Source organism: Manacus candei, unplaced genomic scaffold (assembly GCF_025592945.1).
Source record: "Manacus candei isolate 608988 ecotype Guabito, Panama unplaced genomic scaffold, ASM2559294v1 h1tg000002l, whole genome shotgun sequence".
Lineage (NCBI taxonomy): Eukaryota > Metazoa > Chordata > Aves > Passeriformes > Pipridae > Manacus > Manacus candei.
The window spans coordinates 13,892,059-13,908,340 of NW_026138050.1; the positions used below are offsets into that span (position 1 = coordinate 13,892,059).

General features: G+C 48.2%; 1 protein-coding gene across 3 annotated transcripts; it reads left to right on the top strand.

The window, feature by feature from the left end:
- Positions 1 to 1,027: 1,027 nt before the first annotated feature.
- Positions 1,028 to 15,562, top strand: MPG (N-methylpurine DNA glycosylase). Of its 3 annotated transcripts, none has more exons than XM_051782404.1 (6): positions 1,028 to 1,128; positions 1,462 to 1,572; positions 5,271 to 5,365; positions 6,003 to 6,228; positions 9,222 to 9,426; positions 14,667 to 15,562. In XM_051782404.1, exons 4-6 carry the CDS (start codon positions 6,007 to 6,009, stop codon positions 15,059 to 15,061), a joined length of 822 nt encoding a protein of 273 aa, XP_051638364.1. In that variant the 5' UTR covers positions 1,028 to 1,128; positions 1,462 to 1,572; positions 5,271 to 5,365; positions 6,003 to 6,006; the 3' UTR covers positions 15,062 to 15,562. The 3 variants fall into 3 exon arrangements, with proteins under 3 accessions (XP_051638364.1, XP_051638343.1, XP_051638353.1); XM_051782383.1 differs by having other exon boundaries at positions 5,271 to 5,409; positions 14,667 to 15,556; XM_051782393.1 differs by lacking the exon at positions 1,028 to 1,128 and adding an exon at positions 1,147 to 1,217 and having other exon boundaries at positions 5,271 to 5,409; positions 14,667 to 15,556.
- The last annotated feature ends 720 nt before the right edge of the window (positions 15,563 to 16,282 follow it).

Sequence of the window (16,282 nt, forward strand, 5' to 3'; positions counted from 1 at the left end):
CGGGTAGACAGTAAGGGCTCGTTCTCTGCATCTCTGGTTCCTAGCTGGAGCTGTCCTGGAGTATTTTAATACAGAAAACAGGAATAAATCCATTCTGATCCATCAGACTTTCCCTCATACCCTTGGTGCAAACACTTATTTATGAATCAATAGCCCCAACTGCCTGTCCCCAGAATGTTGTGAGGAAAAACCATATTTTTGATCCCATTTTGGCCATATGCTCCATCTGGATAAAAGCTGAAGCCAAGAATTTTTTTCTGCAGGCCAGATACTTGTTATTTGATGAACCGAGGGAATAATTAATGCAGCTCCCTATAAAGCCAGCTTGTGACCATGCGTGTTCATCAGAACGTGCATTCACCCCTTTACTTTTCTGGGGAGGTTTGGGTTGGAAGGGACCTTAAAGATCATCTCATTCCACTCCTTGCCATGGGCAGGGACACCTTCCACTATCCCAGGTTGCTCCAAGTCCCGTCCAACCTGGCCTTGGACACTTCCAGGGATGGGGCAGCCACAGCTTCTCTGGGCAACCTGTGCCAGGGCCCCGCGCAGGGAAGGATTTCTTCCCAATATCCCATCTCTCCCTGCCCTCTGGCAGTGGGAAGCCATTCCCCCTGGTCCTATCACGCCAGACCCTTGTCCTAAGTCCCCCTCCAGCTCTCTCGGACACCCTTTAGGCACTGGACGGGGCTCTGAGGTCTCCCCGAGCCTTCTCCGGGCTGAACACCCCCAATTCCCTCAGCCTTTCTATTGCCGAATTAACGATCAATATGAAACAGCGAGGAGCGCGCGAAAACCAGGGGGGAGTTCAGACGCTGCTTACAGAGGGTCTGCGCTCCAGAAAACAAGACCCACGGCGAAACGACAGAGCCGCGGACACCGATGACAGACACACCCGCGCCATCCGCGGATGACAGACACACACCCGGACCATCCGCGGATGACAGACACACACCCGGGCCATCCGCGGATGACAGACACGCACCCGCGCCGTCCGCGGCTCTGCCCCCTCAGCGCCGAGCCCGCCCCGCCTCCCCGGCCCCCCCTCCCCTCACGGAGCTCCGGGGCTTCCCGGGGCCGCGCCAGGGGCTGCGCGCGCCCCGCCCGTGGCGGGAACGGGCCCGGCAGGTGCGTGAGGGGGGGCCTGGGAGCGGCCGGGAATAACCGGGAATGGCCGGGAATAGCCGGGGATAGCCGCGGATAGCCGCGGATGGCGGGTGAGGGAGCTCGAGCTCCGAGCCCTCGGGCCGGCGGCGGCCCCGGCACCGCCGGATGGGCCCGACCGGCCTTGCCGAGCACTGCCGGGGCCTCCCCGTCTGTCCACAGCCCCCCTCCGGCCTTGATTCCCGTCCAAATCACGGGACTCCTCTACCAAAACGGGGGGTGATTGTGCTGTGAAAGCTTTTAGTTCGGGGTTTTCCGTCATCCCTCGGTTTTTTTGCGTTTCCTTGTTCCTTACAGAAGGGTGAGTTTCGTTCCAAAAAGGCTCAAGGTGCTCGGTGAGGCAGTGGGAGCGAGGAGCGGAATTGCAAGGATGTCTTGTGGGAAATGAGATCCCCAGCACTCAGTAAGGTGAATAAAAGCATCCATTACGGCGTATTTTTGAGATGTTATTATTGCACACAGTGTCAACGTCTGTCTGTGGAGAAATTTATTTAATGTTTATATTTTTGGTTACATTACCTCCTGCCTGCACCCTTCTTTCGAGGTTGTTGTGGTTTTTTTTTTCAGGGAATTTGACTTTATATTTGTCATTATATCCACTCCTGCCTCTTCTTTTGAGGGTTTTTTTCCTGCATCTCACACTGTTGTCCAGGAAACTATACATTATTAACTTACTTCTGGTTACTAATAGGGTAGACTAGACAGGAACTCACTGAAGGATTTGGCTTAAAATGGAAGTGTCTTTATAAGAGTTAGTGGAACAAATAGAGAAGAATAACAGGCAGGAATAAGTTGCCCAACTGGCAGAAGCAGGCAGGAATAAATTGCCAAACCAGATGAAGTCCCCAGGGACGGTGTTGCTAACGATGGTCTCAGCAGCAAATGTGTCACTAATTTTTAAAGAGGGTTCTAGGGGAAAATCCACGGACTGCAGACCTGGAAGTTTGACCACCAAGTGAATTAGTAGAAAATACATCAAGGTAGGGTTATGGGACAGCTGCATAAATATTATCTAGGAGGAAAAGTCAGCGTGGGTTAAAAGTCATGGCTTAAAAAAAGTTGGAATTCTCTGCAGGTCTAAATAAACATATTGAGAGGTCTGGCTTACAGTCTGTACTCAGATTTCAGGAAGCTTAAACAGAAGCCCTCACCTGAGCAGCCCTTGATATAATAAGGGAGTTCCCTGTCATAAATAGTTCTGGCAAAGGTAGGAAAGAGGATGTGGGTAAATGGGCAGCTCTGGTGGTGGCTGGAGGTCACCATTGGCGTGCCACAGGATGGTTTGTAAAGGACCTGGAAAAATCCAGCTGGCTTTACTTTATTTGAGGTGATAAAGAAGAGGGCTGGGGGATGATGAATTGCAGGTGTAAAGTAATTTATTGTGGGTGGGGAGCAGTGCTAATTTCACACACAAGATGAGTGAGTTTTTGGAGCACTAATAACTAATTCTGTGAAGTTTTCTTCCTCCATTTGGGTTGTTTTACACAGGCTCAGGGAAGAATGTGTAAGCTCACAGTTACTGAGCACACAAACACTGTGCCTGGGTCAGAAGGTTCCAGCCTAGAGGCGTGGAGGATGTGTGGACACGCACTGTGTGCTCATTCTGTTCCTCCCCAGGCTCCTGCTTTTGGCCTGTTGCTGGAGAGCATGATACAGGGAGAGGTGTCCTTTGGTCTGACCCAGCACTGACTGGTCATGTGTTCCCACTTACAGTCTGTGCAGCTGGGAATTGATGTGAGGAATTGTCTCTCCAGAAGTGGCAGTGTTTTATGTACACCTCTTCATCCTGCTGTCAGGAAGACAGATGTGCCTGAGGAAGGCTTTGAGGGTATCTGGACCTGTGAGCCACAAGGACAAGCAAATTGCTGCTGGGATTTTATTTTTTTACCTCCTTTTAGTGAAAGGTCATTAAATACCTAAAAAAAATGCCTGCAAATGCAGTCTTGTTAGAAAGATTAGAAGAAGTCTCTGTAGACTCTGTTGTGCCTTGACTACAGGGTGTATCTGCTGCTGAGCTGTGCTTTACACAGATTCTCAGTGTCTCTCTGATTCTGGCTTGCAGGGTCCTGAGCCTGAGATAAGCCCAGGAGCCCTGAACACTCCAGGCACTTGTGCAGAACTGAGTCAGCTCTTGATCTTCCTTTTCTGACTTCCATGCTTTTTTTTTTTTGTACATGTGAACACACATGTATTAGAAAACCTGTGGTTAGTTTGGTTACAACAGGATTAGTAATAAATGATCAAACCCACGGCTGGTTATTTGAGGCCCAGAGGTGGAATTTGTTTACTACACAAGCAAGAAAATTAAGATAAAAATGAAAAGTAAAGTTGCAGGATTTTTCTGTAGACTTAGATGTGAGGAGGTGATGTCTCTTTATTCCCAAATGCATAGGGCTTGGATATGTGGTCAGTGCTGTCTTTTACAGTGTGTTTTTTTCCTAGGCAAAAAGGGATTATTTGGATATACAAGCAACATCCTTTACAGAAGGCATAGGTGGGCTTTGAGGCATAGGGTTTTCTGCTTCATATCTTTCATATCTTCATGAACAGGGAGACAGAGGGTAGGCTGGGGTTTTTTTGGATTCTGAGATGATACTGCAGCCCCCTCATTCTGCAACCCCACTTGTGTATGTGACCCATTTCTCCTGGCTATAAGGCACTTTCCTACTGCTGCTTCCAATGAGAGTTGAAGATGCTGAGATGTGAGGATCAGCCCTCAGCAGTGGAATTACAAGTGCCCTGAGGGTGCTGGTGGAACATGTGCATGAGAGCCCTTGCAGCTTTTAAGAATCATTTAATTGGAAATGCAGGAGGTGCCAGGCAACTCGGATCATGTTTCTGGTGTCTCATTCCATGGGAGCACAAATTACCAAGTGAGTTAATGCTCCACTCAAAGCAGCCATGTTTGCAGTGTGTCTTTATCTGTGGCTGATGAGCTGGAAGTTCCAGTTAATACTGTCAGAGAAGTCTGGAGGTTTTGTCTTCAGTGGGAAGCATTCCCTTGACTGAGTGTTTCAGAGGGTCAGTCTGATACCGAGATGTGTGAAGAGCCCTTCCTTCCTGCAACACTCTTCCCTGTTCTTATCCTTCTCCTCAACAGCACTCTTTTGCCAAAGGCCACCAAGCAGTTTTGTTTGAGGCAGGCTGCTGAATTTTGGCAAAATTTTAAACAATTCCCACCAGGTGAAAGCCAGAGTTGAGGGCAGAGTACCTGGCATGGAGCTGGCTGTTCTATGGCAAGTCTCTGACACCACTGAATTACTGTAATAAGGAATTAGATCTTTAGGAAAAAAAAAAAAAAAAGAAAACCATCCCACCTCTCTGCCAGTCATACCAATGTGATTTTTATTTTTTTTTTTTTGCTGCCTATTTTTATATGTTTGTGTCTGGATTCTTCTGAAGCGAAACATAACACTGTTGGGGAATTGGCACTGGTGATTCAGAGTGTAGCAATGCTGAATTTGTTTCACTGGAGTTCAGGGAAGCTGTTGCTGGGGGATCTTTCATTATGAGAATCATCAGAGCAAGATAAAAGATTGGTTTTGACAGTGGAAGTTTTTGTGGTCATTTTTAAAAGGTGATGTTCTGGTGAAAAATGAGTGGCAACAACTGATTACTTACATATATACTTCCCTTGCAGGCTGAGCTGTGTACAGGAGTCTTTCTCCATTTCTAATTCTGCATGATGTTGAACCTTTGCTTTTTTTCCCTTCCATCTACGTGTGGATGAATTTCAGAACCAACGAGGCATCTTCTAAAACCTCTTGTCTTTGCATTCTCATTGCAAAGTCCTTTTTTTTGAGGCTGACACTTTCCAAATTTAGTGCCACTGGGGGAAGTTTTTAAAGTTTGGTTTGAGCTTTCTGTGTATTCATTCAGTGCATTCCCCAGTGCTTTCATGGCTTTTGTGTAACAGAGGCTAAAGAGCATCTCCAGCACTGCCCAGCTGGGAGATGGTGCTTTGCTGGACCAACAGAAAACTGCAAATTGTTCTGGAGTTTGAGCCAGTGATACACTGTTGGTATCATATCTCCAGCTCCAGAATCTCATAGCCTATTTCAAAGTGCTTTGTACACTGAATAAATAAGTTTCTTCCTGTTCAACAGGTAAAAGGACTGAAGCACTGAAAAAGAAACATGAGATTTTTGGAGCTTGCACAGACCAACTAGAAGAATAATTCTGGATTATGTAGTTGCCTCAGGTACATACTGTTGACTGGAACACAGGCTGCTCTTGATCCTTCTGGTAGGTTAATTTAAAGCTTACTTCTGGGGGGTTCTACAGAAACATTTCAACAGCATGATGAACACGTTTGTGACTGTAAATGGTGCATCTCCCAGCTCAAATGTTCTGTGTCCTGTGGAGTTTTAGATTCTGACCTGGCTACATTACTGCTTAAAAACATTGATACACAGCTTCTGGGCTTTCTGAGGCAGCACAGTTCCTGAAGGGGTTGTTTTCTGTTTTTTTCCTGTCTGCTTAAAAGATTACATTAGTTTTAGGTAAAAAAGCACATAGCACTGGTTCACCTTTGGTTGCAATTTTTTAACCTAACAGCAAACTTATTTTCACTGCTAAGTGGAGCAGAGTTGCTTTTTATCTGCAGTCCTTAGAAGATGAATACTCAAACTGCTGTGTTCTGTTTGCTTATCAGTAGAGCCCAATATTTGCCCAGCCTGGTGTAAACACAGCTAAATTTGTCACCTGCTTCTGTAGTTTGCACAGGTTATCCAAGGAGCTGTAGATTTCAGGTCCACTGTTGTGGAGAGAAGCATAAAAACAGGAGTTTGAACTTTTAAAAAAGCTTTATATTTCTAATTATCTTTATATTTTTCTAGAACTATGCCCAGAAAAAGAAAGCTGTTGGCTCAGTTAAGTGCTCTTCAAAGCAACTCCAGCTGCCCTCAGACCAATGCCCTGGAGAACCTGAACACTACACCTGGTGGAGATTGTTCTCCAAAAAGCAGCAAATACTTTGTGACAGAGAAAAGAAATTCTTCCCGGCTGGAGGCAGATTTTTTCAACCAGCCCTGTGTTAGTCTGGCCAAGTCCTTTCTGGGACAGGTAAGACATGAATGCTGAGGTTCCTGCTGGAATACTGGAGCATGTGCTAGCTAATAACTTTGTGTAAAAGGATGAAGTTCTTTTCTTGCCATTTGACTCCTGGGCTTGGCTATTTTAGGAGCACAGCTCTCGTTCCCTCTCTTGTTAAGTGCAGTGGAATTTAAAGACTAGTAGCCAAATCTATTTTTGATGAAGTCAGAGGAGTAGTTTTCCAGGTTTTGTTTACTGTCAGATTTTAGAATTGGTTTCTTGTGGAGTTTTCCTCCCTTTTTTTTCTGTTTAATGTACTTTGTGGTTCGAAGGTTGTTTCAGGCCCATTATTTTCCTTTCAAGTCTTGCTTTATTTGTTTCTGGCTCTTGCTTGGCCCGGTGGAAAGTAATCAGCAACATCCCCTCTGCCTCCATTTTACTGTCTTGTGATGCCAAGGATTGCACAGTCCCACAGTTCAACTCTCTTCACTCCAAATATTGCCATTCCCATCTTTTGTTTCTGAGTTTCCCTTGTTCAGGCAGGGACCTTCTCCCTTATCCCATTGCAAGAACTTTGAGGAGTCTTTGGACCTTGTTGCAAGCCTTTGGAAATCAGAGTGGTGGAGATTAAACCTGTCTCTTCTGATTAGTGAGCCCTTCAAAAACCTCTCCTGCTGTTTCCATGGGAGGCAGTTCCTCCAGTGTTTTCCCTAGAAAAAGATCCGGTCTGGGACCTTCTGAACCACAACTGTGTTTAGTTTCATTGCTCTGGTCTTATCTTCTCTGAGTCTTTTTTATACCTTCATTGTCTGCAGGGTGAGCAGACTCTGGGTTCTCATGGGTTTAGATAACTTGAGGAATTTGTTGCACAAACTGTTGGTTTTGGCCTGGTTTGCCGTGTCTGGCCTTTTCTTAGTCTCTAAGGATATTGTCATGCTTATAATTGACGCCTTTGCTGTGCTTTTTAACCCTGCTGGGTTTCTCTCTGCTCTGCCTTCCCCTCTCTGTGGTACTCCACGTGCCTTCACAGACATCCTGCTAGAGGTTTGCCTTTCCAGCCTTAACCTTTGGCTGCCTCTTAAGTTCTTCCCAACAATCTTCCTCACTTTCCGTAGTTTTCTCTTTTTCCTGGTAAGCAGAACTCTGGTAGATTATTTTTGGACCCTAACTCTTCTTAAAAGCCACTGAACTTTATCCTTCATGGTCATGATACAAAGTTGTTTGTCAGGGATGAGTCTTTGGAAGATACTTTGTATTTTGCTCTGGATCCCTTTGAGAGTTGAGTCTTTTCTTGCGGAAGCCCCGATCACTCTGATGATGTCTAAGGAAACATAGCCCCTGTCCTGGTCTGCCTAAGGGCTCCTGAAGCCTCCCATTACTGATGCATTTTTGTTGTCTGAATGACTCTGACATCCTCATGCATTCAGTTACCTGGGCAGATGATGTTCGAGTCCTAACTCTATATTCCTTTTAGTCCTAGAATTACAAGCCAGGGGATTTCTGTCTTAATTTTACCTTTTCTTTAAAGTGTAGCCCTCAGTCTCCCACGACCCAGTCTGTTCTCTCATTTTCTTAGAATGATAACAATAAAGGTAATTTAATGTGCCAGTCATTATCTTCATTCTGCCAAATTTAATATACACCTGGTATATTAGTCTTACTTACCTTCATGATACCTGAGTTCCTGGAAACAAAAAAAAAAATACCCCAGAAGTTACATGCAGTAAGTGAACATCAAGATACATCCTCAATGAGAAATAAAAACCTCTGTGAAACAGTTCACTGTGAGGTGTTGGGAATGATCACCATTTTTTAACTGTGAATATTTGGCATGTCTGAAGAGTCAGGGAAATGAAGTTAGAGTCATAACTTCACCACTGCATTTCATCAGACTGAGAGAGAAATGTGGCCACAGGGCTCTGCCTTTGGGGTGTTCACAGGCAGTTGCTTTTCTGAAGTCACTGCATTTTTTCCTAAACAAAATAAATTGATTATTTTCAACAATTTGGCCAGTGCTGTAGGGAAACTGTGATAGACCGGAGCTGCAGCATTGGAAACTGAGTTCTGGAGCATCCATCCTGGATCAGATCAGTATCTGCATTAGCCATCCAGCATCTGCTAGGAATTAAGCTTTGTTTCCTGAAGGTCATTTTTGAATGGCTGATTTGCCAGTATGAAAGTGCTGAATGTCATCTAATTGAACTGAGAGCTGTTGCCTAAACGAGGCTGTGTTGCAGTATTTCATACACATTAAGCAAAATACAAAGTTTAGAAACCAGGTCAAACCACAAAAACCTTTGTAGAAAGTTCAGTGGTTGTTTTATTTTGAAAGAGAATCTTTTCACTGTCATGTTTTGTTTCCCTTGCATCTGCTTTGTTTTATTTAAGGAGGTACCAGCAGCAAGGAACACACTGTAACAACAAAGATCTGTTGTTGTCTGCCTGGAGCCAATTCCCAGCTCTCCTGCACTGCCCCTCTCTGTGGCACAGAAAACACAGAAATAGGAGAGTGATGCTCACCCTGGTGCTGATTATCTCTGTGATTAGGGACTGGGACTTGTTTGAAACACCTCTAGGGAGAGAAACTGTCTAATCATAGCAGTTATTTAATTGTGCCACTGTCATATTTCTTCTGATCTAGAGGTTATACATTCAGGATGCTTCAAGGCTGATACCAGTGGTGTTTTTTTGCCTCAAACCTGATGGAGGGTACAGAAAATAACCACAAAAGCAACTCTGTGGGATGTAGGATTATAACTTGGTTCTTATGACAGTGCCACAGCTAGACAGTGCAGGCATTTTGTGGGGTGAGTGACAGGTAGGAATTCTTTGCACTGGGCTGTGGCCTGGACAGTGGAAGCTGAAGAAGCTGGAGTTAGCTTTCAGACCCTGCTGCTGTGTGGGGAGGAGAGTATTTAGTACCACCAGCTCCTTTTTTTCCTACTCCTTTGTTTCCACAGCTCTTGCTCCGGTTGTTTTGCACAGAGGGCTGCAAACTGATGCACTCTGACCTCTCTTTTCAGATTTTAGTTCGCAAACTTCCTGATGGCAGAGAGCTCTGGGGCAGGATTGTTGAAACAGAAGCTTATCTGGGTGGGGAAGATGAAGCTTCCCACTCGAAAGGTGGGAAGCAAACTCAGCGGAACGCGGCCATGTTCATGAAACCAGGAACTCTGTACGTGTACCAGATCTATGGCATCTACTTCTGTGTCAATGTGTCCAGCCAAGGTAAGCTGGGCCTCAAAGATTCGCTGCCTGCAGGACAGGGCTGACGTTTCCAGCTGCACTTGTGGTGCTGCAGTGACCTGCCAGCCCCCTGTGGGCTCTGTGAAGTCAGTGACGTGCTCTCAGGATGTTTCCCTGGCACCTGGGCTTTGCCACTGTGAGCAGGAGGGACCTGTGGACAGGCAGCGTGGGAAGCAGGGCCCATCTCCAGTTTGGTCCCAGCTGTGAGCTGTGGGAGCTGTTCAGGCACACAAAGAAAGACTAAGAACTGGAGGAGAATCTGGAGAGGATGGAGCTTTCAGTTTGGATGACCTGGGGAGCTGCCTCATTCCTGTGATTCAGTGAACTTTGTTCCTCAAAAGGGCTGATGTAGGGGAAATATGTGGAGTCATTAATGACAGCCTAAATCTTGGTGTCTGTTGTCATGACAAGAAACTCCTCTGTCTCCTGCCTTTATCTTCAGAGGCTTTAAATGTTGGGGAAAACAAAACAATCTGAGATGTCCTAAGCTTAAGCAAGGAGTCAGTGTAGGAGCATTTTAGCTGCTTTGCTGTCTCTTAAAACCAAAAAACCCCCACCCAAATCAAAATACTCAGACTATTACAGAATCTTCAATCTTCTTTTATTATTCTGAAGATATAATAATCAAGCTCTAATCAAATTATTCTGGAATTTACCGAGACTCTCCTTCCACAGCTCCTCGCTGTTACTCCTGTAAGAACGACAGTATTTGCCTTGCAATAAAGCTGCTGCTTAATGAGACACCTTGAAATGGCAGCAGGTATTTCCTGGGTAAATACCCACTATTTTAGAAAAAAAAATCTCAAAACCAATTTACTTATTTTTTCACCATTTTGAAGATCAAGGTTAAAGAACTCCACAGCTTATATATTCCTAAGTGGAAAGGAAGTGTAAAAGAGTGACCATTAATCCTCAGGTTTTGGCCTTTGGACAGGAGCCAAGCAGGAAAACAGTGCTGGGTTGTGCTGTGGGGGAAGAGCCTGAGTTTCCAAGTGAAAGTCTGGAATCTGGTGGATGAACACATGTGAATTTCATTACATTGGCTCTGCCAAATCTGTTCAGATAATGAAAGCAGATGGTTCATTAGTCAGGGTTTGAAATATTAGGAATAATAATTTTTATTAAAAAAACAAGGGCATTTAGCCTTTGAATTCTAGAAAGATTTCTTTGAAATAGATACTTTGGGAAATTTTTCCTTACATACCCGTGTTCAGTTTCGTAGCAAATCAGTTAAAGAGCTCACTGTGGTGATGGAGTTCCTTGGATTTTTTGTCACAAACTCCCTCCCTGTCTGCACGTCACACATGCAGCTACTCTGACACCAGGCACAGCTGGCACTGCCAGCTTTGTCAGGGCACTGCAGCAGTACTGTGGCTGTGCACTTTGGTAACAAGCAGGAACTACTTCTGTGTGTTTGTCCGTGTGCAGATGGGATGACAGAAAGCATCTGGGCAGGAATCATATCCGAGATGCTTTTCTCAAGGAGTTGTTTAGTTGTCCTGTTGTTTAGTGTGAGGAAGGATTGAGGAAGTTGTCTTTGTGGTGGCACCTGGGTAGAAGGGAAAAATACTGCATTCTCTGGATATGGGACAGATCTCAGAAACTGGTTTGGATCTGGCTGTGCAGAAAACACAAGGAGACACTGGCCACCCCCTGTCTGTTGTGGCATGGCTTGGTCCTTCTTCACAGCACAGAGCACACTCTGAAGGCAAACAGTTGGGAGAGCCAGTGTGTCCAGAGGCACTGGCAGTGGCTGCTGCCCTGCAGCTCCTCAGGCTCCTGCAGAGTGAGCACAGCATGGATTTGGAGCTGCCAGGATAATGGGTCCTGCCAGTGGGAGCAGTGGGAATGCTGCACTGTCCCTGTGCTGCCCGTGCCTGCCCTCCTGGCACAGACACTGCACAGGGCTGTCCCACACACACACCCTGATGGGACTGGGCAAGCTGCAGGAATGGGATAGTTGCAGCAGAGTTTGCTTTAAAAAGTAGTTTAACACTGATTTGAATCGTGCTGGGGCCCTCTTGGTCCCTGAGCAGCCCAGGATCTGCAGCCCCTCCGAGATGGACCAGGCTTTACATGTTGCTCCTCCTTGCTTCCCTCTGCTGAGCTTGTCCAGAGTGGAGTGTTTGGCTCGTGAGACTCTGGCTCTTCAGAGATCACTTGTTTTGATACACAGCCTCGTAGCATTGTCTGGTTTAACTCCAGGTGGAATAAACCTCCCCCTCTGTTTGCTGTATTGGTTTATGCTCGAGTTCAAGCTCAGCAGTGTCACTGAGGCATAGGAAAAGTGTGTCACCAGCAGCACTGTGCTCATAAAACCATGAGTTGAGGGGTGGGTTCCAATACTTTTTGTCACTGAGGAATGTCTTTGTGCATGTCACTAGATAAAGCTGCATCATGTGGGATTTCACTGTGAGAGGTCTTCCCATCACTGATTAAAGTACTGCAACTGCCTGAAGCCATGGCAGGCATCACTATCTCTGGAGAAATCGTGGATGACAGAGGAGAAGAGCTTATAGAAAAAATATAACCAATGTCTTGTAGTGTGCATGAATCCTACAGTATATCCTGAGCAGCACAATAACCTTAGTACAAAGAGCTTTCCCCAGAGTTAAGAGGGATGTTGGGCTTCCCTCGCCTCGGGAAGAGGATAAGTGCCAGTCATCCTTCTCCTTGACTTAGCTGTGATTTGTTTCTCTGCAATGTGCCAAGGTGTGCATTTTGCTGCCAGATCTGAAAGAGCAGCTCATAAAACCAAGAGCCCAGTGATGCTCAGCCCAGGGTCACACTGCATGGGCTTCTCCCTACCTTTCAGATCCTAGACTAGGGCTTTGAAGGAAGTGTTTTGGGAGCAGTGAGTCACACGGGTGAAGAGAGGAGAAAATTTTCTTCTCTCCAGTGGCCAAGAGCTGTTTCCAAGTGGGAGCTGGAGCCGTGTCAGGGAAGGAGCAGGAAGCTGCACAGCGGGGGAGTGGGACTTCACTATCATTTTATGATTTCTGGCTGCTCAGGGAGAGAATTGGCCTCTGTGCTGTTGTTAAATCTGAATGCTGCTCATTATATGGAGTGACTCTTGGGCATCTCCAACTGGCCCTGCTGCCTCTGGTGTGTCAGGGGCCACGTCCGTGTGGGGCAGATGCCAAAGCCAGGTGAGCCCTGAGAGCAAAGTGCTGCAGGCTGGCAGGGGGAGGGAGGCAGGCTGGAGCACCCTGGCAGGCAGGAGTTGAGTTGCAAGGATTCAGCTACTCTTCAGGAGTTAAAATAAAATTTCTAGTATGAAAGTATGTTCAGGAGGACCCAGAGGCATGGGGGCAAAGAAGGCAGTAGCTCATTGTGGCATCCCTGCATTCCTGTCCTGCCTGCCCTCTCCACCTCTTCCCAAAGCTCTTGGGGAGCTGCTGTCACGCTCGGGGGCTGCTGGGTGGGCAGTGCATGATGTCTCCAGCACACAGCTGGAAAGAGCATGGAAACTTCCAGGTGGAAGAGACAGAAATGCCTGGTACCCCCTCCCAGGGCCCTGGGATGCTCTGGGAGCACCTGCAGTTTCTCCAAGTGCTTGTCTCTCTTCACATGAACTCCCAAGGACTCGGTTCAGTTCAAGTGTGACCACAGTTTCCACTTGCATTTGTGATGGATGAAAGCAAGTAGTGTAATTAGTGATTGTTCAGAATCCCAGAGTTGTTCCTGGCAAGTGAGGCAGCAACACGATGTGAAGGATGTTTCTTTGTGCATGGATAAAAAGCAGAATTAGGACATGGAACATGTTCTTAAAAATCTAAAATGACCTTTGAGCTCTAAATCACTGTAGTCCAGTGAAGCGGCTTTTGGCTGCCAGATTAGCATCAATCCCCCTCCTTGGAGAAGGGAGTGCCTGGGAACAGATTGCTGACAGCTGTTGGAAATCAGGCTGTCGACTCCACCGAGCTGCACCGGGGGCAGCAGGGGCTCGGAGAACGTTCAGGGCAACAGGCAGCACCTCCAGAGCCAGAACCCGGGTCCTCCTTGGGAGCCCAGGAGGGTAATTTAGTGTGGGATTTGTACAAAGTATGAGAGGGATTCTATTTTTGGAAATCACAGGTCCTTAGGGATCTGTCAGTGCCTACAAGAAAAGCCTGTGCCAGGCGTGAGCAGGGCTCCAGATGTTCGAGGCTGGAGAGGGAGCGAGTGGATGCCGGCAGCGGGAATGCCGTGGGCGGCCCCGGCACGAGGGGAGCTGTGTGGGGCAGCACAGGCTGTGCCAGGCACTCTCCTTGCCCACTCAGGGTCAGGAGAAGACCTCCCTGCTGTCTACTGGACACCAAGGAAGTGTATTCGTCCCTCTTAGTCTGGAGATCCTTGTCCCAGGGAATGTCTTTTCAGAGCTGCATCTTTGCTTCACTGCCACCAACACCAGGGAAGGCAGCTGGCTGGCTGCAGCAGCTGGGAGGGTGGCGGATCCCATTTGAGAAGAGACTCCATCAGTTTTCCTCAGTTCTTGTCACAGAAAGGTCTTCTCTGCTGAAGTGCTGCTCCCAGGGCTGTGCATCCCACAGCTGGACTGTGGAGCCTGTCCTGCCCCAGGTCCCTGCCTTGGGAGAGCTGCCCTGGCACGAGGGCTTGGATCACTCCGTGCAGTTACCCAAGGCCTGTCACACCTCCATGGCAGTTTGGAATGGTACCACCTGCAGCCCAGGCTCCTTCAGCAGCAGCTGCTCCCAGTGCCTGCAGCTCCTTCCCAGGTTTCTCTTTGTCCAGCCCAACTCTGCAAGCTGCCTCTTTCTGCTGGCAGCATCCAGACTCATTCTTTTTCTCCTTTATTAGCTGGAATTCCTGTAATCAGAGTTTATTAGAAATCCACTGGGTTTGGGAGCAGCTTTGGGTAGCTGTGCCAAAACTGAACCATATGTGTGTTTATTTATTCCTGAACATTGTGCTGACAAAAGAAAAACCTCTTGCCCTCTGGCAAGTCTCAGTAGCAAGACTTGGTACCATCAAGTGGGGCTGGGAAGAGCAAAGCAGAATAAAGAGCTCAGAGCTGTGGGACAGTGGGAGGAGGCAGAGGGAGGCACTGCCCAAGGGCTGATTCCAGAGGCTGGCACTTGGAGCGAAGGGCAGGAGCTGCAGGCAGTTCCCTGCTCCATGGGGCTGGGCCAGGGGCTCAGAGCTGAGCACTGCTGTGGGCTGTGGGCTGAGGTGTTCCCAGCCACCACCCTGCACTAACACCCCCTTCTTGTCCCCCACAGGGGAAGGGGCTGCGGTGCTGCTGCGCTCCCTGGAGCCTCTCCAGGGCCTGGATGCCATGAGGGAGCTGCGCAGGACCTCCAGGAAAGCCCCCAGCAAGCTGCTCAAGGACTGGCAGCTCTGCAACGGGCCCTCCAGGCTCTGCCAGGCCTTGGGCATCGACAAGGCTTTTGACCAGAGGGACCTGACTCAGGACACTGACATCTGGCTGGTGCCTGGACAGGACCTGCCCGGGGAGCAGGACGTGGTGACCACCACGAGGATTGGCATTGGCAACAGGGGGGAGTGGGCACAGAAACCACTCAGGTTTTATTTACGAGGGAACAAATTCGTGAGTGTTGTAGACAAGAAAACTGAGAGAGAGATGGCAGCAAGGGGACACTTGTCTTGCAGCTGACAGGTCTTGCAAGGGTGCCACCAGCCAGGACTTGAGCTGTCTCTGTGCAAGGACCTCAGGCTGCATCGTGGCAGAGGCAGGGGTTGGGGGTTTTTAACAATAAATGTACTTTGTCACAAGGAGTGGGGCAAGGTGGAGTTTATTTGCAGGGCTGACTGGGCCTCCCAGCCAGAGTTGATGTTGGTTTGGACACTGAAGGCCACTTTCTCCCCTACCAACGGATCCAGGCTTAGTTAGGGTGGGTGAGTGGAGAAGGTTCCCAGCTCTGAGCTGCTGTGCTGCTCCCACTGCCCCAGCCCCCAGCAGAGGGGAATAGTCAAAAAATGGGATGGCAGCAGGGCAGACTGAAGGGATGAGAGCTGGGAGAGAAGACAAAGGAGGGATCTTACTGTTATCTGCAACTGCCTCATGGGAGGGTGTAGAGAAGAGAGAGCCAGGCTGCTGTCAGACAGGATGAGAGGCAATGGGCATTAGTGGGAAAACAGGAAATTCTCATTAGCTCTGTGGAAAAAATGTTCACCATGAGGGTGGTCAAACACTGGAACAGGGGCCCAGAGGAGCTGTTGGATGTTCACACCTCCACGGGACAGGCTGCTGAGTGACCTGATCTGACACCTTTCCTTGGAGCAGAGGTTTGCACAAAAGACTTCCAGAGACCCCTTCCAACCTACACCCTTCCATAGTGTCCAGCCTGGAGCCCAGAATGGGTTCTGTTTGTTTTCCCAGCTGCTGGACCTCCCCCAGTGCTTTGCTGCTGGGTAGGTGAGATAAAGCTCCTGGTGTCACCCAGTTTGTGTGGGCCAGTGAGGCTTTCCCGAGAGCTTGGGAAAAACTCCAGCTGCTGAGTGTGAGGGAAGGACTTCAGGAGGAGCCTGACAACCCTTTAACAACAAAGCCCTGCAAGCTGCCACAGTGGAGGTAAAGCTCTCCCTGCCTTTCCCTGGGCACACAGCAGGGAGCAGCTGTGGGAACAGTGGCCCCACAAGGCCAGGGTGAGCTGACACGAGTCCTGCTGTCCCCAGGACCAGAGCTGTCACCTCTTGTTCTGGCCCTGGCATGGCTGGAGGAGCAGTCCCAAACCAGACCAGGAAACAGACCCCCATCTCATTTTTCCCTGGATAGCCTTAACCCAGGCCAGGATCCCAGTCTGGTTCCCAGCATCCACAGCCATGCTTGGGTGAGGAGAATGGCAGGACAAGCCCTGGGGGACAAGCCCAGGTG

Excerpts from the sequence above, each read along its gene's own strand:
- MPG (XM_051782404.1), top strand. The coding sequence starts at position 6,007 with ATGCCCAGAAAAAGAAAGCTGTTGGCTCAGTTAAGTGCTCTTCAAAGC. Across the intron at positions 6,229-9,221 it reads CCAAGTCCTTTCTGGGACAG|ATTTTAGTTCGCAAACTTCC; the intron begins GTAAGACATGAA and ends CTCTCTTTTCAG. Across the intron at positions 9,427-14,666 it reads TGTCAATGTGTCCAGCCAAG|GGGAAGGGGCTGCGGTGCTG; the intron begins GTAAGCTGGGCC and ends TGTCCCCCACAG.